We start from the raw sequence: 23,867 nt of genomic DNA on the forward strand, positions 1-23,867 counted from the left end.
ACATATGCCAGGCCTGTGTGTGGCGCTGTAATATCCCCAAAAAAACAAACAGAAGAAGACTAGTGCAAGCGCTAATCAAGGTAGCACAAAAGCTACAGCTTTCCAACGCGACAAACTGAGTGAAATAAAGCCTTTTAGGAAAAAGACGGTCCATGTTGATCATGTGAAATAGCTTACTATGCATTTAAAGCGAAGCAGTGTGTTTGGTTTAAAAAAACACAGTTTTGTCCGCTCTACCCGCGGTGGCTCTACGACAGCTCCATCCCGGCCACAGACAGTCTCTGGAAGAAGTCCACCCTTCTGTGTTTTGTTTAGAGTCGCAACGAGTGTTTTGCTTTTTAATTTTTGCTTTTTGGGGCAACACGCAATGCTTCACAAACATGGTAACTCAAATAAAATAATAATAATAATAAAATCAGTGACTGCGAGGCTTGCATGTTCAACCTCCAGCTGAAAATGAAATGCATTGGCTGAATCGCAGAGAGAGTGTTAAAAAGAAATTCACGCAGGGACCCAGTCCATCAACCTTTAAAAAAAAGGCAGGTTATATTTTACTGGATACAGCAAACACGTACCTAGCGATACTTGACTGGATCTCCTCGCTGATTGGCTAGTTCAAATGATATCATCATAGAGTTTATTTCAACATGGCGGCGCCGTTGGCAAAGTTGAACTGGACGATATTTCGCCATATACAGCGCTGCCAAAATGGCGGGTTACGCTGTTTTGGCAGCCGTCTAAATTTATTCATGACGGAACAGAGAGCGGAACAGAACATGGAACAGAACAGCTGTAGTCAGGTGGAAACTTAAAGGTGATCGGAGTTTAAGATCTCCTTATTTCACATTCATGATTGTAGCTCGATATTGGTGATTTTCATTATTGAAAATTGGCATATTTTACCATTCACTATTTTCAGGGGTGGACTGATCGAAGGTTTTGCAGACATGACACTGACAGAGAAAAAACAGAATAAACACACGTGCCGACGTGGGCTTCTATATTTTCATTTTTTTTTGTCTTGAATTTGCAGGTTTTATTTATCATCCCCACCCAACACAGAAAATTACCAAGACTGCAAAAATTATTTCCACCGCGTGGCGAAAAGCACCTGTGGACATAATTTTGGGTGCAGTGGTGGAAATAATTTCTGGCACAGTGGAAAAAATGTTCACCACACGGTGGAAATATTTTCGGGCACGGCTATGCCACGTTTTTGAGCTAAGTTTACTGTCCGAAAATCCCTTGAGCTGCTTTTAGCGTCCGAGAATCCCTCCACCAGTAGGTGATTTTCTGTTCTGATTCAAATGACTTTATGAAACCCAAAATGACATTTAAAGATGAAAAATTAGCACCAACACTCAATGCAGAGGGCGCCGCAACACTCAAAACCTTCTATGATGACGTCATTTAGCTGAGCGCCTGACATCAGAAAAGATCCAAAACTTGTAAAAATGTGAAAAAATAAATAATTACCCAGGAAAAAAGAAAGGGATACACTAAATTTGACAATCTCCATGATGACGCAGTGACACTGTGCCATTGCTTAGGGACAGCCCTGGACTGTTAATGTTTTAAAACGCAAAAGCAGTTTTTATCAGATTATGCGATTAATCGACAGAATAATCGATAGAATACTCGATTACTAAAATAATCGATAGCTGCAGCCCTAAAATCTTTTGCTCACAGAAAGTCAAATATGAATGAAATTCTTTTGAAGGAATACTCACATAATAACAATCATAAAAAAACAGCTACACTACACAGAGCACACATGACGCAAGGCCTGCTCTTTTAATTTTGGAAGAACAATGACAAATATTTCCTGATGTAAGGCTTTTGGTGGGGACAAGCATTTCTCCGATGCGGTTGCAGAGAATGATCGCTAACACTCAGATAATGAGCGTCACCTGGGCAAACTAAAATTGGACACGACTAAGCGCAGTTACCATCTGACACTCGCAATAAAACATCTTCCACTCTTGCTTTCCTGTCTTTGAAGTATTTCCACCCTGCAGCAAGCCACTTGGTAAAAAGCGACAATAAACATGGTAAAACATTTTCCCCATTTGCTCCTCTCTTTCTATACATTCAGCCGCGCACAAGTCATCGCTGTCTTCTTGTCAATGCTTCAAGGCCGAAGATCCAGATGCTGCTCCTATTACTCTATCCAGTGAATGAGAGAAAAAACAAACCAAAACTGGAGCACTGCGATCATAGAACGCAAACCTCTACCAACATGAGTTTCCAATTCCACAAATTTCTACCTTCAAAAAACTTTCAAGGACACAGTTCTGTTAGAAGTGGCTTTTCATAAATTAAATCAGATGTGATCAAATGTCAGGAGGATGTATTTAATTTATGCACTTGAATCAAAGGTTTTTTGTGGTGTTGTCAGATTTTTTCAGGTTTTTCAGTTTCTGAATTCTTTTTCAGATCATTTTCACAGAACATAGTTTATCTCTGCTATGCACAATTTGTCATTGCTTTTTGGCACTTGGTTTCCAACTGATGATTGGAAGACAAACAGGCATAAAATTGGAATTTCCATCCAGTTTTGGTGGTTTTAGGTAAATCCATAACAGAAAAATGAGAGTGACTGAGGCCCTTTTGTTTAAGACATAATGCAAAATGTACACCAAATGGGCTTTTCAATATTAAATTCAAATGTCCACAAAATCTACAATCTGAATCAGATCTGGTGTCACCGAATGAACAGTTCCCCCTAAAAATTGTTCCGCCCTGCCTTCACTGCACGTGTCATTTCGGAGCTCAGAAGCAATTCACAGATTATCACCTCGTTTCTACTTCAAACTGCACTCCAGTCATCATCTTTCTCAGCGACAGATATCTGAAGCTTTTGTACAACATTAATTCAGCATTATTTCTTCATAAGAGATGGCAGACCAATCAGAGCGCATAGCAGCTGCTTTAAGAGGTTTTACCTTGTCATCTGATGGTTAATAATCCAATTAATCCATTTGATCGCTTTGGGTTAAGAGACTCAGTCTCAGACGTGCTGCTGTGCTCAAATATGACGCATGTGCAGTGAAGGCAGGGCAGAAAATTTTTTAGCAGGGACTGTTTGACAATCTTTTAGGGAGGACCGTTTGGTCTGTGACACTGGATCAAACTGTCAGGTGATAGTTAGTACTAGTCTGCACCTCACTTTCAAATATGAGAGTGACTGGGGCATGTTTGATTAAGATATAATGTGATAATGTATGTGATGATACATACATTAAATGGGGTTTTCAATGTTAAATTTATATGGGCACAAAACCTGTAATCTGGATTGGATCTGGATCAAACTTTGCCAGTCGATAAAGGATACCATCTTACAAAATGCTCTCAAATACAAAAGAAATTTTTATGTTTTTTGTTATGAAACTTTGTTCAGTGTTAAAGATAGGGATTTTTCCAGTTTTCCAAACTTTCCTGAGTTTGACTATTGATTTATGACCTTGATTATTGAATCATTTCTTGCCTATCAGGATATGTATCCTCTGTAAAAATGTCATAACTATATATGAAAAATTGTGGGCTCTACGTTATTCACAATCAGACAAAAGCAACGGGCGAAAACATAACCTTCTCCAACTTTGATGGCAGAGGTTTATATATATATCTATATATCTATATCTATATATATTTATATATAAATATAGATTTATATATAATATATATTATATTATAAACCTATTATACATATTATATATATATAATAGGTTTATATATATATATATATATATATATATATATATATATATATATATATATATATATATATATATTCATTCATATGTTTTTACGTCAGACATGCTTGAACCCTCGTGCGCATGCGTGAGTTTTTCCACGCCTGTCGGTGACGTCATTCGCCTGTGAGCACTCCTTGTGGGAGGAGTCGTCCAGCCCCTCGTCGGAATTCCTTTGTCTGAGAAGTTGCTGAGAGACTGGCGCGTTGTTTGATCAGAATTTTTTCTAAACCTGTGAGACACATCGAAGTGGACACGGTTCGAAAAATTAAGCTGGTTTTCAGTGAAACTTTTAACAGCTGATGAGAGATTTTGAGGTGATTCTGTCGCTTTAAGGACTTTTCACGGTGTGAGACGTCGTGCAGCGCTCTCAGGCGGCGTCATCAGCCTGTTCAAGCTGAAAACCTCCACATTTCAGGCTCTATTGATCCAGGACGTCGTGAGAGAACAGAGAAGTTTCAGAAGAAGTCGGTTTCAGCATTTTATCCGGATATTCCACTGTTAAAGGAGATTTTTTAATGAAAGACGTGCGGACGGGTCCGCGCGTCGGGACGCAGCCGACGCGGTGCGGCGGCACAGGAAAAACACCTCCGTGTTGATAACCATTTGTAAAATCCAGGCGGCTTTTGATGGCTTTCAGTGGAGTGAGTATATGAGAAATTGTTTAACAGGCAGGACATGTTCCAACTTGTCCTTAAGGCTTTCAACAGAGGTGTTTTTCCTGTGGCGGAGCGTCGCGGCGGCTGCGTCCCGACGCGCGGACCCGTCCGCACGTCTTTCATTAAAAAAATCTCCTTTAACAGTGGAATATCCGGATAAAATGCTGAAACCGACTTCTTCTGAAACTTCTCTGTTCTCTCACGACGTCCTGGATCAATAGAGCCTGAAATGTGGATGTTTTCAGCTTGAACAGGCTGACGACGCCGCCTGAGAGCGCAGCGCGACGTCTCGCACCGTGAAAAGTCCTTAAAGCGACAGAATCACCTCAAAATCTCTCATCAGCCGTTAAAATTTTCACTGAAAACCAGCTTAATTTTTTATATATATATAAACCTATATTTCCTTCTTTTGCCCTGTGAACTGCTTTTATTGAACTTATGTTTATTGTCGTGTACCAAACACCACAGCAAATTCTTTGTATTTGAAAACTTACTTGGCAATAAACTTGATTCTGTTTCATTACATGAAATAAACCAATTAGAGTGTCATCTGTCATCCTTCTTCAGAGCTGGAGGTGCACAGCTGTTTACACAGCAGGCTCACATGTGAGGTTTTCCGGCAGGTTCATGGATCTGTGCACAGCAGTGGTGAGGTGAAGCAGAAAGGTGAAGTTTTGTATTTTCCATTTGTGTTTATTCTTTATTTCTTTTAATGGCTGTTTTCAAATTACTTTCTCAGTGTATGGAAGCAAAGTATATTTGTGTTATGAACTTTCTTGTGTAAGGAGCATCTCAACACTGTGTCTCTGAAATATCATAAAGCCACTGTGGCCCAATGACACAATCATCTTCAGCTATGTCGTAATGGCGATCCATTACGACATCTGTATCGGTTGTATGCCAATACTTGCTTTGCACTGAGTGCTGTGTTGCACCAGGTGGTAGACACGGCCCATGTGTGGCGGATATGATCATTGCTGAATTCACGTGGTCAGTCCAGCTTATGATTTCTGAACCATGAGTGAACATTAGTAAAATCCATTTCATTCTGTTCCTGGCAGCCGTCTGCTCCACTGATTGTTCACTTCATTCACAGATGCACAATTAGCTACAAGAGGCCTCGGCTATAAATGCAATCAGAGTGACCCACAAAGATATCTCTCTTCATGTATCGATCAGTGCAAATGGTTATTGAACGTGTAACAGCAGAGCGCTCCCGTTTTTAGGAACAGTCGCCACAAGACCTCAGAGCATTACGGGAGCACGTTTCCACAAATCTAATTGTTCATAGGCTCATGTTTGATCGACATTATGCTTGACAAAGCTTCATAAAACTTCATGAGCCTTATTGTCCGCTCAGTGGGGAGGTGACGGATGGTTCGGCAGTGCGGTGGTTCCCGGTTGAAGACCACACGTGCTCATTCTCCATGCAATGTGTATTTGCGTCAGGAAGGGCGTCCAGTGTAAAACGTGTCAATTTAACATGCAGGTCCATATCAGATCTGCTGTGGGGACCTAATTAGAAAAAGGAAGCAGCTGAAAGAACTTATTGTCCATGTTCTCTTTTGCAGAATTAATTATTAGTATTGATTTGTGTGGTAAAACATATTTTGCACACATTTCTATTATTGTGGACATTGTGTGGTGTAACAGTCTTATATGGAAAAAAGTGAAACACACATTGGAGTTGCGCTGTATTAAAAAGTTTAAATTTGTTGAATGGTTGCTTTGCTCAAAATGGAGAAGAGGCTAATGCTAATAGCCTACATGTCAGAATTTCAAGAACTGCCCAGTGTCACATTTGTTTCCTGTTGAGACTGTAGGAACAAAAAATAAACCTGCATGGGAACATGCTACTTTTTAAATTCAGTTAATGTGTGCAAAGTGTGAATTAACTGCAACTAATGTAGTGGAGCTAACAACATAGCTAATGGTAACAATGTTCAAAACAAAGCATAAGATTTGTGAAGATCTGTGTTGACCAATGTGATGTAAGTCCAGTCTGGGAGTCATCTGTCACTGCAACCACCACACCAGGAAACCACCACAGGTCCTGGATCGAAACTACCCAAGCAGTCAACTGGTCCATGCCTCCCCTCTTAAAAGTCACCATTCTTCTGCCACAGCCAGGTGAAATGTGGCTGAACTCTTGGCCTTCTCCAGCTGCTGAGGGAACTGTGTGTTGGATCATGCACAGACAAATGCACCACATGGCTAAAATGTCAAAGCTGATGTTCACTCACAACACAAGTGATACTCCTCAATGTTGTTCCAAAAGTACCAAAGGATCATCTGATGGGACCTAGTACCAAAACATCCAATCGTAACCTTAGGTCACTGCTTAGCGTCCGAGTTTCACAACCACACAGGAAGCACCAGGACCCTAAAGTTTGGACCTTAGTTTTCCTGCAAAGACATGAGCATCGCCAACACCTCTGTCCAATGACCCAGTGACTCCATAGGTTCCTTCCAGCATCAGAGGATGAGGACATAGAGACAATGCAGTGCAGTGACCACAATAATGTGAAGAAAACTTAAAAACCGCGAGAATCTGCTGATAAATCATATTTTATTTTTCAAACTCAGGTTTGAATTGATGATGATTTGTAGTGATACATGTTGCAAATCTACCTAGAGGTCAACATCCAGGACCCAAAGCAGTTCCACATTAGGCTTGTTGTCTGCACTCTAAGCCTTGCCTACAGCATGTAGACTAGCTTTAAGGACATTTCCACTTCTAGTGGACACTGATGGCTGGTCAGGCTGCCAATCATTCATCCATTCTGCAGGAGCTCGCCATTTACCTCTGCATGTTGGTGGCTGTTGACTCCACTGGCGGCTGGCCTGGCACTGGGCTGTGGAGGGCCCCTCCAGCATGTAGCCTTTGTTGCATGAGAACCGCACCACATCATTGTAGTTGAAGCCATCGCCGATTGTGCGGCCGTAGATCGGGCTGCCGGGGTGACCACAGGTGATGGCTGACGTTTATATCAATGGATGGGAATGAGAAGAGGTCAAACGGAAAACATTAAAGGAGTAATACAGAGACATGCGCATGAAAAAATGAAATTAAACATGCAGAGAGGGATGGATGAAAGAGAGAATTCAATAAAAATGATCAATAGGTGACGTACAGTGACATCAATAATGGGAACATCATTATCATATATTTAACCTCAGAGGACAACAGAGGAATTGGGAATCGAGACGTGAGTTCGAATGGGAAAGGGCAAACATCACATTTCACTCCATCAATAGGTGAAGAGAAGACAGGTGAATTATATTAATATTAATTTCAGCACTTTGTCACACAACAAGGAGCATTTTTTAATTGCAAGGTCATTTTGTGCATTATAATAGATTTGTGAAAACAAATTTACATTCCCAAAGCATCATTTTAAATGCAAACAATTTTAAAAAGAAGAGCGCATCAGGATCAGCTGCTTTTTTCTTCTTCTTTTCTTTTTTTTAAAAACACGAACAGCAGCATCCTCAGTGTGAATTTCTAAAGCAACCAAGACAAAAGTACTCATGTGACAAAGATGAAAACTGACATTCTTCTCAGTGCATAACCACAAACACTCTCCTTCTCCTCCTCTCAACTGCACACAGACACAGACACCTGACGCCTCTCGCGGTCCATCAGGCAGTGAGCAGAAGTGGTACTGAAGTACTTACAGATGCAAACTGGGAGCTGTCCAGACCAGTTGTGGTCCTGCTGGCAGATTCGCACTGAGGAGCCAATGAGTCTGAAGCCGGGGTTGCACTGGTAAACAACCGTGTCTCTGTAGCCAAAGTTTTCCCCAATCACCTGCCCATTTACAATCTGCTGTGGAGCGCCGCAGTGACCTGCTGCAGGAGGACACAAAAAGCAAAAAAAAAACCCAACAGTTTTTAACTTCCTTTTTTTGTTTAGTTTGCGTAACTTACATTTACACCATTTAAAATGCTAATTTCTTTTGGAGGTGTCACCAGCATGCAGGTGGAGATACAATATCATGACTGTGTTCAGTACATATAATCACAGCCCAACACTGCTGAAGTGTGTGGAATTTAGTGCAAACGTCTTTTTGCATGAATGCAGTTTGATTTATTTTGTCATTTTTAGTAGTCCAATTTGAAATTTCCTAATGTGAATTGACAAAAGAAAAACAAAACATTGAGAATTTATTTATTTCATCCAACAACAGACATTTTGAGATTAAAAAAACAAAACAATGTTCACTCTGTACCGAGCATCTCCCACTGGTAATCTGTTCCATGGAATTCAATCAGCATTGTGTTGGTTTGATCACTTTGGCAGATAAATTCCGATAAATTCAGAATCATATTTCTTTCGTCTTCTGATGTTGTTTTTATAAATATAAATAACCAGCTGCATTACCAGGCCTAATCATGCTACGACATAGGGTTTCAGGTAAATAACTGGCTGTTCTGCTTTCCAAATTTAAAGCTGGAAGATTCATATCGCATTTTCTGGAGTATAAATTGTGTTTTTTTGACTGATCTGAGACATCCTACAACTTGCACTCTACTGCGATCAGTGTTGGCAAAGTAACTTTGAAAAGTTACTTCATTAGTTACTTTATACAGTTACTTCATTAGTAGCTGTGGACAACTTGTTGGCAGCTGCTGAAAGTAATTAATAAAGAAACTCATAATCTAACTTGGTTATTTTTAAGATTTAGTACTCAGAAAAGTAACTATGAGTTACTTTGATGATTAGTTACTTTTCTGATTGCTCAATCTTAAGAGTAACCAAGTTAGATTACTAGTTGCCTTATTAGTTACATTACTTATTAGTTGTGAGTTTTCAACAGATTCTAATAAAGTAATTGCATAAAGCTGCTCATGAAGTAATTGCATAAAGTAACTGTAGAAAGCAACTAAAAAAGCAACTTGTCAAAGTTACTTTGACAACACTGAGTGTGATGTATATACAGGAACATAACTATAACTTTTATATTGGGCTTTCCCATGAATCCAAGTAAAAGAAAATAAATATCAGTAATACAAGTTTAAGTGCTAATAACAAAAGAACACTACAACAATACACACAAATCCAAAATTAAAGAGCTGATAATGCAGAAAAATTTGCTATGAAGGTGCAACTTACACTCCAGAAAATTTTAAATTTTTTAAATTTTAAGGTCTGTGGTAATTTCTGTAGACCAAATAATGTTGTGTTATTGTTTGGCTAGAGTAGGAATATGAAAACGAGCCAGCTGATACGTAGAATATTTGCTAACCAGGGAATAAAAAATTCCAATAATCAATACTCTGTTCAGTAAAGTGGGCAGTACTTGGAGGGTCTTAGTGAAACCCAATCCTGGTCAAACTCAAACACATCTGATACCTTCATTTGTCCAGCTCAAACTTGGTGAAAATCAGATAAATATTAAGTTATCATTATTATCTTTCCTCGTTCTTGCTTTATGGCCAGCAGGGGATGACAATCTTGATTACTTTGTAGGTTTACAACCTCATGCTTGACTGTACAAGACTACAAATAGGACAATGTTCAGATGTGCACATAACTGGTGCTCAGGTGCTCATGTGTGCTAAAAATAAGTGATGCACCGCAAAAAACATGGAAAGCAATGGTGACAGGTTGTAGGAAAAGAGTTCCCCTCCCTGGTTTTCTGCTGTGCATCATTTATTTTTTTTTAGCACACAGGAACACCTGAATGCCAGTTTTATGCGCGCCTAATAAAAATAATCAGTGAATAATGAACTGATCAACACCATGCTCTTGTAAATCCATGACATAGCTCCCTCTAAACAATCCATGTTAAAAGCTTTTCATTTTGATTTCATCTTTAAATATTCGTACTTCTTGGTGCTTGCTTTAGAAATTTTAAAATGATGTCTGGGATTTTTGCACAGTCGTGTATGCGGCAGAGGCTGTTCAGCACTCTGAATGCTTTGACAGCTCGGCATCAACAGTGAATTTGTCCTTACAGTTCTACTTTATATAATTTGATATAAATGTATTATCATAGTTCTGCAACAGAAACCACATTGATTGTAGTTATCACATTTGAATTACTTTGCTTTATGAAGTGAAATGAGGAGAAAGACTTAAAGGTTCATAAACAAAATCAGCGTGTGTGTGTGTGTGTGTGTGTTCCTGAAACACAGCATTTGTAAAGTATTTTTCAGCTAATTATCTCACAGCCATGAAGTCACCTTCAGGTTCGCCGGTGGTGATAGTTCAGATTTACTCAACCAATTCCCTGTAGGGGGAAAGAAAACGCGTGCAACACACCCATGCATGTAATCGTGTTACTTTCAGCTACAATAAATCCTTTTTCAGAAAGGCGAAATGTTGCTGAGATTTCTGTTGCCACTTAACACTTGGGAAATTGCCACTGACTGGGAGTCTGATTTCCTTAATTCATTCCTGCACCCGGAAACTCGCCTGAGCGTTTTATCATCACACTCCAGTTGAGAGCCGCCAGATCTGACCAATACAGTGCTGAGGTAAGCTTCTGTATCAAGAGGTCACCGGCTGCGTTAACCTCGACAGTCCTATCACAAATAAGTCAATGCTGTCTTTTTTTTTTCATGAAATGAACCAATCTGGAGCAGAGCTCGGATTGCTGGTGCCAGATTGATAAATGGATGAATGCATCTGCCAGAGAACCAGTCACATTCCGCCGCTGCGTGGGTTTGAATGCGCCTCCAGTAATTATGTGTGCCTCATTTTCTCCATCCAACCCCCCACCACCAAAAAAAGAAAAAAAAACCTCTGATGAGCCTTGCTAAGCTAAACTGTAACATATTGGCTTGTTTATGTATTCCGAACAACAGCTGGAATTCTGCTGCTTGGCATTCATCTCCGGAGTCTCAGGCCAATTGCTCACACACACTGAACAATTTTGAAACTCCAAATCGTACGGTCTTGGAGGCTGCACTGCGTGGCGCTCTGCTCCAATCCGCCAAGGGCAGCTGCCAGACACGCTCGTGCGTTTGCACAGCAGCTTCTTACCTTCTGATCTCTACAAAGTCTAAAGGAGTTTGAAATGGGCCAGCCCCGAGGAAAACAGAACATGGCAGCGGCGAGGTCCAGGCGACAAGTTTAGTTTATTTTCTTTTAACTTTTCTTTACATCTTTCCAAATGTTTTACAGTTATTGCCTTTGCACACTTAGCAACAGAGCCAATTACAGCCACCCTCTGCCTCCCCATCTGGTTACAGCTCGAGACGGATGTCTTAACTGCAAAAACTCACACTGTCTGAACACACTGCCAGTCCTTTTTGACCCAGGTCAAGACCGACCTTTGTGAGGTTAAAGAGTGCAATTCTATCCAGCTTACCCAGACAGTGAGTCTCTGTCCCACTCCACAGGCCTGACAGCAGACATTCTCGAACAGCAGATCCAGTTAAAACAAACCCTGGATTACAGCTGAAAATGGCCGACGATCCAAATGTGGTTTGGGTGCCAATTTTCTTCCCGTTAGGAGGAGTGGGCAGATCACCGCAGGAAATTACTGCAATAAGATGAAGATGAAGGGGACAGAAGAGGCAGGGAATTAAAGAAGAGGGTTCCGAGGGAGAGGAAATAAAAGCAGAGACAAAAGTTGGCTTCCATCTTCAGAGTCAATAGGACAGCAAAGTCATTTAGACTCATCGCACTGACCTTAATACGATAAAAGATTGACCTGTAGTATTTCACACCGAGGATAATGATGATATTTGCCTTTGTCCCATAATCTTTCATCATGCTACCTGGCATCCTGTGTCGCCATTACGGAGCCCATTCAGCTCTTTTGCTTCTCCAAGAGCTGTTCCCATGGCAGCATAGAAAGCCTTTATTTCCCATTTTCACAATAAACAATACAACTAACCTAGGCTGAGATGAGAATGGGTGAAACGTATAAAAAGCATCACCGAGCTCTGGATTAAGTGAGCTACATATAAGGAATTCACTGTCACAGTCGAATAATGTCATAATGTGATTTAGCGGGTCAAAGATTTTTCATTCTGGCTGGATAACAACGTGCGGCTTCTTTCAAAAGTATTTAAAATATTCACTGCAGGATTTAAGGACACTGCTAAGAGGACTGTATGCATTATCATGCTTGCTTCTCAAAAATGAAATATAATATGGAGTCTGTGTGTGTGAATTAGTGCTTCTTGGGTCCATACAGTTCCCAGTTTCTAGCACAAGTTACAGCTTTAGTCTTTTACCCTGTTCAGGGGCTCACTTGTTATGGGTCTGCACACCATTATATCGAAAAATCAGGCGGACCCAAACAGATCTCTGCAGGATGCAGTTCGGCACAGCGCAGCTCATGTACTCAAGCGTCATTGCTAATTTCCACCCAATCCAGTTGTCAGGTTTTTCTGTGCACCCATTGAGCACAGGTGCAGTGCTCGTACATTGCTATCATAAGGTGTCAGAAAGTAATTGCACCACAGACCAGCAGAAACCTGAGTTGTTCTGCTCTTTACTCAGGCCCCTATTCAGATACCCTCACTGGGATGCCAGAACACCTTGGCACCTGATCCTTTCCAACCTCTCATGGTGTCACGGCCCAAATGAGCTCATTTCCACTACCCAGGATGGGTGCAATGTTCCCATTCCATAAAGCCACACAAGGGGGTGAAAATTGAAAAGTTGCCCAAGGGAGGACCACCCATCTACTCAGACAGGTCCTGTGAACCGTAAGTTGGAGGTAAAGCCCCTCAAAAGCACAAGAACTAGGCAAAAGCCTTGAAAATGGAAGGAAAAGGATCTGTGACCCAGATATAAGACTATTCAGATATGCCTTACATAAGAGGGTTCACAACAAGCGTAAAGTCTGCTTCTTTATATCACGATGCACATTAGCACATCAAATTACACTGAATCAGAATCAAAACAATTTTTTTTAATTAAATAAAAGTCAACATAAAAAACTATGAAGCATTAACAACACTTGTTTGTCAGATATTTGTACACACGTGTTCACAGGCGGGGAGCACCAAGACAGAGATGGCCACAGTGGGGAGGTGCTATCCGTGCCCTAATGGATGAGACTGGGTGATTGGAGGGGGATGAGGAGGTGTAGGTGTTATAGGAAACACCCCAATGCTACATACTGACACTTTTGCACCAAAAGAAGTGTTCACAGTCAGGTATCAACATCTGTCAAAGGGAGACAGCCCTCAGTCACATCTAGGCCCTGAAGCCCATTACTGCTACTTGGTTATCCCTGCATTCTGTAGCAGGAAGTGGACAAGAGTCTATGACTCCTCCGGGGCGAGACGTGAGCCCGACACAGGTATCTTCCCTGCAAAAGCCAGTACACACTGACAGCTGGATGAACTGACAATGTTGATGAAGAGTCTTATCCAAGGAATGAACCCAGGTCTACATATTGGTAACCTTGTCCAAATAAACTACCTGATCTACTGAAAGGAATGAGCACAGACAAAAATCTTAGCATTCAAAAATAAATACCTTTGCACAACTTACAAGATTCCTTTTTTTTTTTTTTTTTTTTTTTTTTGCTGCTCTTGTATCATTTTGTCTCCACTGTTTGTGCTCTCTTTCTAGGTTGTTGTCAGCTGTGATTATCCGTGGGGTGTTTTCTGGTTGGGACTTTGTACCCACAGGTCTTTTTACACTTCAGTCATAGATTTTGTGATTTAACCAGTGTTTCTGTTAATGACACAAAAGACATTTGGGTCTACCCTGTACTAGCTGCCATTTAATTTCGGGCCAGATCCAGATAAAACTGGAGATAGCTTTCTTTATTGTTTTTTTTTTTTAAATTTCTTAATTATGAGAGAGGACATTTTATTAGTAATAAATACTAAGGTTGAAGCCAAGAAATCTTACTTTTTCTAATGTTTCAAAATGAATTATTTTTATGAAGGTCATATTCTGAAAATTAAGTCATGTACAAGTCTTTATGTGGCTGTTTCAGTTTGGGACATTTGGTAGTAATCAACTGTACATTCTACATACTGTGCATTCTGTAATATATGGAAGTAAATCTGTGCAATCAGAGTCTGAATTTGAATTTTTAAGGTTGAATGTTTTTAGCATCAAAATCAGAGTTTGAAGTTGAATTTCTTAGGTTGAATTTGTTTCGCATCAAAATATTCAGCCTCAAAAACTTCAACCTAAAAAAAGATTCGATATAAAAATTCAACCTTTTTTTTTAGGTTGAAGTTGCTGAGGCTGAATATTTTGATGCGAATCAAATTCAACCTTAGAAATTCAACTTCAAACTCCGATGGCACAGATTTACTTCCATAATTTACTTCCTGCTTTTCTATTTTTTTGAGGTTGAATTTTTCGAGGCCAAATTTTTTTTAGGTTGAATTTTTTTTAGGCTGAAGTTTCTGAGGCTGAAAATTTTGATGCTAAACAAATTCAGCCTTACAAATTCAACTTCAAACTCTGATTGTGATGCTAAAAAACATTCAACCTTAAAAATTCAAATTCCAACTCTAATGGCACAGATTTACTTCCATAGTAATATACTGTATTCACTGTTGCGTCAATTTTATGCATTGTTGTTTATTCACTAACTTCTGCATCGAGGCCGCTCGTTTCTCCAGCTCCAAACTCCATTGGCCAGGCACTGGATGTGGGCTGGGCCAACACGGTAGTATCCGGGGTTGCAGGTGAAGATAATTTTGGTACCATACTCGTAGTGGGAACCATTGAATATCCTCCATTTGCCGTGGTCCAAAGAGAAGGAGCTGAGACTGGGGCACGTCAGGACTGTTAAAAAAGAAAACAAGTCAGCATTGTTAGTTTGATTCCACTTGTAGCTTGACTTCTATCTCACTTTGTTCTCTTATCACTTGCACACAAACTGCTGAGTCATAAAACATAAATATATGCAATGACTCAAAAGTGCAGTCAAAATATAAATAGCTCCCAAGGAAATTTTCAAGCAGTGCAATAAAGTAAATCATGTGTTAAAATGTAAATGCCAACACTCCTGCAGTTATACAAATGTTCCTGCACGGCAAAGCTGCACGATTCAAAATCCAATGAGTTTGACACTAATACGTGTTTTCCTTTTTGGTCTCAGGTGGGTGAGTACTGATCTCCAGGGTAAACATTACTGTCCATCACTTGCAACTGCACATTTTCAAACTTCACACAGCAGCTGAAGGAGATGCAGCGGCACGTAATAAACTCACCCCAGAGCCAGACTGACATTCTGGGTTTCATCCATTTGTTTTACATCACTACTCTACAAGTTAACGGTTTTGTAATGAAAGACTGAAATAACAAAAACGCAGTGTGACAAGACATTTTCTATTACACTGCAGCATTTGTTAAATTATTTGATGTTCAATGATTTCTCCAAAGAATTTCTATAACTTTCTGATTTTCTGACTAGAGCTCTCAACAATGCTGTCAGCTCCATCGCTCTTCCCCGTTTTCACCACTATTTCCTGTCACGCTACAGCGCTGTGCCTTTCTTGTAGTTGTTGCATTTCTCTCAGTCCTTCTCCCTCATCTCCCAAAGTCCTCCACTCACCAGTGCAGCGGGGTATTTTGTTGTGGTTGCTCCAGGTGCCATCTGGCTGGCAGACTGTGGTTGTCAGCTCTTTGGAAGAGAGCCGGAAGCCGCTGTTGCAGAAGTAGGTCACCCGTGTGCCAACGGAGTAATCGGCAGCGAGCACGCCACCATTCAGCGGTGCACTGGGCACACCGCAGGACACAGCTGGAGGCAGCACCAGAACAATAGTAAATGCACAGCACAAAAAAAGAACAAAAAAGATGGATGGGTTTGCACAGAGATACATGCACCAGTGTAGGCACATATTTGCTCAGCGTGTGTGTTTTATGGAGAATTTTGAAATAAATGTGAATGTATTTCAAACAGCATTGAAAGTTTGGGTTCACTAAGCAAATTCATGTTTTCCATTTTTGCTTTGTGCACGCCACTTGCAGCTTTGAAGTATTTTCTTTTTAAAAATACACTTTATTGAAAATCAAAAAATAAGTATAGTCATTTTTATATTGCATAATCATTTGCAAAAGATCATGCAAGGAAATTATTATTATTTATTACGAAATAATATAGCTCATATTCTTTTTTGTTGGAACTGATTTTGTGTTGAGATGCCAAGAACAGTACTATATATACACCAAAAAAACCATAATAACAATAATAATAACTCTCTTTAGGGTTTTCCTGGGAATCAAAGCACTAAATAAAATAAGCCACAATAATAAAAGTATAAATGCCAATGATAATAGTACACTACAACAGACATCAACACAAAAATCCTAAATTAAAGTACTAACAGGAAAAAAGGTCAATACTGCTGTGGAGTCCAAGCCGCCCATGAGCTGCTGTTATTTCCGGAGTTGTAGGATTTATGAGTATAGAACTCGCACACAGCATCATATTCTTTCCTGCCGCACACAGCGCGGATCAAGGTAACCGTGGCCACAGCGCTTTCCTGCCACACACAAAACCCCAGACGATGGACTGCAAGGTGTTTACAAGAGCCAAGTCAGAATATGAATAAATGAATAATGTGAATAAATAAAACAACAGACAGCAGCAACGGCAAACCCCACAGTGAACAATCACAGTTATGCAAACAGAGAACTCCTAAAGTGGAGCAGCACGACGCACGGATACAAACCAACACGGAAAAAAGTAACAGACAAAAAGTAACACTTTGTTAGGAAAAAATAATGAAAAAAAAAAATACAACAGACAAATGTAACTGATATTTTCAGGGGGAAAACCCCCCCATAAAGAATAAGCAACAGTTTTTTGTGAGAAAACAAGCAAATGTTGGCAAAAAATGACTGGCTTTTATGGCTCATCTGTTCAGGTTCCCTTAAACTTTAGGTGTCTCCCTGATACCGTTACTTTTGACCGTTACATTTTGAGGTCAGGTCAAGGAGCAGGTGCTGGTTACACATCACCACAACCACCACACTACAGAACTGCCTTAGGTCCTGGATGGTAACGACCCAGACAGACACCCGGTCCTTCCTCACCTCTCTGAAGGAACCATCTACTTGTTGCAACCAGGTAAGACATGACCGTCCCCGACACTGAGGCACCTACGTGTTAGCTCACGCCCACAGAAACACACCACATGACCGAATTATCATAGCTGCTGTTCCTTCACAATGAAAGTGATGCTTCTCATCTCAGTCTCAATATGTAAGAGCTTGTTTGACACAACATCATTCCAGCAGCACTCAAGGATTCTCTGAAGAGACCTGGTACCAAAGACATCTAATCGTCACTAGTTGTCACAACTGGTTAGCATCAAAGTCTGTAAAACATATACCCTAACCCTAGAGATCACCAAACTTTTCTGTCCATCAACCTCCTGAGCTCTTTCAAGGCAATGCTTGATTTTGAAGTTTGAGGAACCAGAGTCTTCTTGCGTTTTACTTTTTTTCTGGTTACTTTTATTCCTACAACTGAGCAGCAGACTGTAAAATATGACACGTGGAAGCCAGACAACGTCCTCTGATGCCGTTCCATCGGCCTGTAGCACCCCATAGGACGATAAGTCAACAATCACTGATGAGGCGCTAATATAGTAATTATATATCTTCGGAATGTTTTGACAGATAGTTCATATTTCATCAAGGAAAATATAGATCGCAATGAATTAAAGATTCAGCATACTGAAATGCAATCTCCACCATCGAGTGAGCACCATATGGGCAGCATCTGCATAACGATATTAGTTCACCTGCAGCTGTGTCTGTGTTTGTGTGCTTTGGGAAAGCTGTGCCCAATTACCAAACTGACTGAATCATTCACGGGTGTGAAATGTTTTTAAATCATTCCAAGGTACAAGACATACAATACACAATACACATTTGCATGAAAGAATCCAATTAGTTGAGTGGAATCCAACAGCAGCAGACACTGCATGATAATGGAGAAGTTAGCCAAAGTAATCTGAAGGAGTGCAAATTGACAGAAAAAGGGAGGATTGATTTCTGGTTTTGCTTCCACCTGACAGGTTACTGGCTCTCAATCAGGTCGGATGCAGTTCAGCTGCTAACAACAGACAAACGGGGCTTGGGCTGAGACACTCGGGTGCCAAAAGCACCTGCCTGTCTGCCCGCTGAGCGTAAGGGAGCGGAGGCAGCGACCAGAAGAACCGGGCGAGAGGCGCGCTGCTGTTGGAAATAAAAAGCTGCCTGTTTTGACGAGCTCACCTTGACATGCAGGAACTGGCGAATCCCAGGCGTAGAAGCCGTAGGAGGTGTTCCGGCACACAGCTGTGCCCTTTCCGATCAGCTTATAGCCCCTGTCACAGGCCCAGCGCACCATGCTGTTAACATGACCCCCGGTCTGGCTCACGACAAAGCCATGCTGTGGGGAGTCTGGAGTACTGCAGTACATTGCTAAAATAAAGGGATGCAAAAAGGGAAGGGAGGAAGAGAAAAAGGGAGGAAATTTTTAAAACACAGTGGAAACAAAGTATAAAAACAAAACACATTTGCGTAGCGTCTTTCACTCGAGAAATGCAGTTCATCATTGTTTGCATCAATGTAAAAGTAATTATACAACGAGAAGGGGCACTCGAGTGAGCAGTCGTCAAATGGTGATTCATTACGGCCCTGTTTGTAACAATATAGCAATTAACATCACTCCTGTCTGAATGTAGATTTACATACTCAGGAGGAGGTGAAAAAGCAGCCAAGCTAAAATAAAGCCAAAGTGCATCTATCACCCCGTCTGGTTCAATCCCAAAAATCAAGTCAGCCTAATTCGGCTTTAAAACAATTCCATTATCTGTCTCCAGTTTCAATCTCTTGGAAAAACAATTATTGTAGTGTTAAGGAAATAGATAAAAGAGAAGATTTTCAAGTGGATTAAGGTGATCACAAAAGCCAGAAAAGTGATCTGCAAAAGTTAGTGTCAAAGTCCTTAATTTATTTTTGGGATATGTTTTATATGCTCAAACAGAATGCAGAAATGACTTAACGTCTGTCCTGTCTGTTAGTATAATTACTGCATTTAGAACACAAAGAAAAGGAATAAACAATGGTGACAAAACCATTCAAATAAGTACTAACATTAAAAAAACAGTAAAAAAAAATGTAATTTTCCAAAGTGTACCTGAACATGTTCATACCTGGAACTTTAGACCAGTAAAAATAGCCCACTAGCAATTATATCTGGCCTGGCACATGATTTTAAAAATCTGATTTTTTTTCAAGTGTTTTAAAAAATTATTTATCTTCGCAAAAACAATAATTTCAATCATTAAAATGGACTGCTTGTCACTGAACACAGGGATCACTTTAGAACCACATTTTGCAAGTCAATGACTACTTTGAATAAAAAAACAAAACAAAACCCATCTGCCACTGCTTCTGCCACACTACTTGTATGACCCCCTGTCTCTATTTCACTGACTCTATAAAAAACTGAACCATTAAAAAGACATAAATTATGTAATTCATTATATATTTCTACTTCTATTTCTAGTTTCTAGTTCTATTTCTTCTAGCTTTTTGTTCAATACAAAAGTGCTTTAAAACATATAATCATGAGAACCGATGAGTCAGAACATACTTTCAACATTTTTATGAGGAAAATCTCAAGTATAATCTGATTTTAAACACAAGTCCACTAACAAAATCCATAATATACAGTTGAATCATTCAGAAATTGATTTAAAGCAAAATACCCATAATGCAATGTGGCAGCGTAATCCTGTTTCAACAAACAACAATTTAATTAAATCTTTAAGAGATCAGAAAGTGGGTAAATCATTAAAACATGCATTGTGGATAAATTAAAAATGTTAAACAGCATGAAGAAGGTGGATTCATTTTCTTCTTATAACGGCAAAATTCTTTTTTCTTTTACATTGTTCATGTTATGTAATGCAAATATAAAAACAATTTTTAGACACATGTACACTATTAAACTTAATTAGCGACTTTAAAATAAAAGCATTTATTTTTTAAGTGTTCATAAAAGTGTCCCCACCCCCTTAATATTATGTTGTGTCCAAGTGTTCAATCAGGAAGTGACTTCATCAACAAGCGTGAATAGTTTCACCAAATCCCTGCATTTTTGCGTTTTTGATTCTGAAGGAACCCGTTTAAAATACAAATATTTCTTTCTGTGTTTTTTTTTTCTCTCCTCTGTGCCTTGCATCAAACCAGCAAACTGAAATGGCTCAAATTTCATCTGATGTGTGCGAACATCATCTGAATGGAGCATCAGAGATGATGGATCTGCTTCAGATTGACATCCAAACTGAAGTAGTGAAAATCAGGTCAGAGCGGGAACAAACACAGCTTTCAGTAAGTTTATTCCAATAAAACTTTACTTCAAAGTTACTTTAAAGGGGAGGTGATGGTCTAGTGGTTAAAGCGTTTGGCTTGAGACCAGAAGATCCTTTGTTCAAATCCCAGCCTGACCGGAAAATCACTAAGCGTCCTTCGGCAAGGTCCTTAATCCCCTAGGTGATCCCGGTGTCTAGTGCGTACCTTGCATGGCAGCACCCTGACATTAGGGTGAATGTAAACCATTATTGTAAAGCACTTTGAGCATCTGATGCAGATGGAAAAGCGCTATATAAATGCAGTCCATTTACTATTTAACTAAGAATGACATCAAAGCCCCTTAAATGTAGAAAACCAGAAAATGATCCAAATGATGGCAAATTCATGTTGCTTTTCTTTACACCAATACATTTCTCAAATTAGTCATTTTTGTATATATAAGATAAGAAAATGCTTACTAATAAAATAAACGGTTTGGCTTGATGTCACTGGTGATGTTTTGGTGTGTTGAGCCGCTGTTCAACTGCCCAAGTCTAAATGTACTTGTTGACCCCTGCTTTAGACCAACATCCACAGTCACAGTTTTTTTTTTTTTTTTTTTGAGGGGGGCATTTAGTTTTATGTGAGCACGATGGTTTTAATCGTTCACGTGTCTCAAAAACTCACTCGCATCACATGACATCATGCTAATGGGCTAACTTTTAACATGAAAACTCACTAGTGTCACATAATGCAATGTTAACAGGCAAAGTTTAGCATGGAAACATGATGATAATGGGATAATGTTAATATGAGCCATGTGCTTCCATTATAAGCAATGGGATTTATAAGTTGCTTGAAAAAACAAAGTCAGTGTTGGGTCCAAAAGCAACTGTAATGTAACTGTAATAACAATTACTTTTTCAAGTAATTATCAAGTATAATCGATCACTTTTGAAACGTTATTGTTGGAACAACTGCTTTTCAAACACTTTTGGTATATTTGACTAATGAATATTTCCAGCAAACTTTCAAAGTTGTGGAAACATGCCTGTCTATTGAAATAGTTGTTATATGTTACAGGTTGCAGATACTCATATGTGTATGTTTCTGTATATTTATCTTACATATTCAAGTTGAATAATAAACAAGATTTTATGTACATTATGTGTTGTTACAATCATAATGTAAATGGCCTGAAACAGAAAAGTAATTTCAATTACTTCAAAAAGTAATTGTATTTAAATTTGCAATTACTTTGCAATTACTGAATTGTATTTGTAATTGATTCTTTTAAAAATATTTAGACCCAACCCTGCTTAGTTACAATTTTTCTTAGAAAAATCACTACACATCTTCCAGTAATGTTATATGTTGCCTGAAAAAAGACAAGCTAACTTTGCTAACATATAACAAACACACAGATCTGCACATGAGTGAATAATATCACTATATCAAGTTGTTCACCAGACTCAGTAAGCGAATCGGAGGCAGTGAGAGCAATCGCCCGCCTGATAAGGACGCAGAACACAATGCGCTGTTAAAAAAAAAAGAAAAAAAAGAAGAAGCATACAAAATGACACTAAAAAAAATCTGCGAAACTGCGAGGCCGCGAAAGGGAGTTACGTTCTAAAAATAACTCGCGATAGGCGAAATTCGCGAAGTAGTCAGTGTTATTTTTTACAATTATTATAGATGTTTTAAGGCTGTAAAACCCCTCACTACACACTTTATACACTTTTCTCAAACAGGCATTAACATTTTCTCACTTTTCTCTCCTGTGTAAACACTCAAAGTTCAAACCTTAGTAGAAAAAAAATGGAACGTTTTCCTAGAAATAATTATGATGGCTTTTAGAACTAACAAATTTAATTTTAACGATCAACCTATGAGGTTGGACACGTAAGAAATTATTAATAGTGACTCACCAGTATTTCACAGTTCCTCTGACCGCACCTCTTCGTGGTGGCAACGCTCCGCTGTCCGGATTGGCTGATTACTCGGGTGGTATGAAAAATATTACCCGTTCGCGAAAAGGGTGTATTGCTATTTATTCTTTAGTGTTTTATCCAATCATATTGGCGTATCATTTCTAGGTATATGATAATGGTATAGATTACGAACAGCAATAACATCTCACGCAATATGTGAGATTACAACCAATTTGCTAAAATCAGTCACTTAACTGTTCAAAAACTGTGTCATCTGCAAACAATCCAATGTTTGTTAATGTTAATCTTAATGTTAATGGTGGCCTACTGTGCTGGAACTGCCTGTCATTGGACAAAAAGGCAGCATCATTATGAACAAAAAAGACCAAGGCCACCTCTATTTATTGGACCACAAATCAGGTGATTAGTCTGTACCGTGTTTTGGAGAAAAGGAGGGTGGTGTTAAAACACCCTCAGGTACCCATGAGGGGGACCCCCAGTCACAAAATGCACGGGCTGTAAACTGATCATTAAAAGTTATGTATTATTACAGTCTCTGAACTGACCCGTTGAATATGACTTCAATGCACTACCCCCCCCCCCACACACACACATACACACACACGCACACGCACGCACGCACACACACCTCCACCCTGTGCAAAAGCAAGCTGCACCCAGCATGTAGAACATAAGCAGATATTAAAATCAAAAGGAAGAAACAAAGCATAGAGAAAACAAAGCAGGATGAGAGGCATTAAATATTCTCTCGAGAAAGACTTAGGTGAGTGTTTCCAATCACAGCAAGGCTCCTTTTTTAAATTCAGAAAGATAATGAGGGAAAATGCCCGAGGAGTGTCACGTCTATTTAACACTCAGCCTGTGTGCCACACAGCAAAGGAACAACTCAAAAATCATATCATTACTATTCCTCTCTGGCCTGTGGGCACACGTATTCAATTTGCTTTAGCACATGCAATAGGGGCGCATCCTACAGTTATTTGTTCCGCAGCCTTCCTTCCGCTCATCTTACAACCTGTCGAACACAAAAAAGGTAGATTTGATTCTTACAATATGAGCGCTGCATAGATGGCACACGCACACACACACTCATCTTGAACCGCTTAGTTCTATTAAGGGTTGCGGGGGGCTGGAGCCTATCCCAGCAGTCATAGGGTGTGAGGTAGGGTACACACTGGACAGGACACTAGTCAGCCGCAGGGCCACATATAGATAAACAAACACATTCACACCCGCACGTACACTTTAAAGTTTTCCAATCCACTTA

General features: G+C 39.7%; 1 protein-coding gene across 1 annotated transcript in view; it reads right to left on the bottom strand.

Moving 5' to 3' along the window:
* LOC117514727 (CUB and sushi domain-containing protein 3-like) overlaps positions 1–23,867 on the bottom strand; it is an 885,172-nt gene that overhangs the window by 201,887 nt on the left and 659,418 nt on the right. The window contains exons 49-54 of the mRNA XM_034175291.1: positions 18,582–18,770; positions 15,910–16,095; positions 14,943–15,137; positions 11,734–11,907; positions 8,093–8,266; positions 7,219–7,392 (exon numbers count right to left, since the gene is read on the bottom strand). Of these exons, the coding sequence (XP_034031182.1) occupies positions 7,219–7,392; positions 8,093–8,266; positions 11,734–11,907; positions 14,943–15,137; positions 15,910–16,095; positions 18,582–18,770 (1,092 nt within the window). The remainder of the gene's footprint in view (positions 1–7,218; positions 7,393–8,092; positions 8,267–11,733; positions 11,908–14,942; positions 15,138–15,909; positions 16,096–18,581; positions 18,771–23,867) is intronic.

The sequence above is a fragment of the Thalassophryne amazonica genome, chromosome 7 (genome assembly GCF_902500255.1).
Source record: "Thalassophryne amazonica chromosome 7, fThaAma1.1, whole genome shotgun sequence".
Taxonomy (NCBI): domain Eukaryota; kingdom Metazoa; phylum Chordata; class Actinopteri; order Batrachoidiformes; family Batrachoididae; genus Thalassophryne; species Thalassophryne amazonica.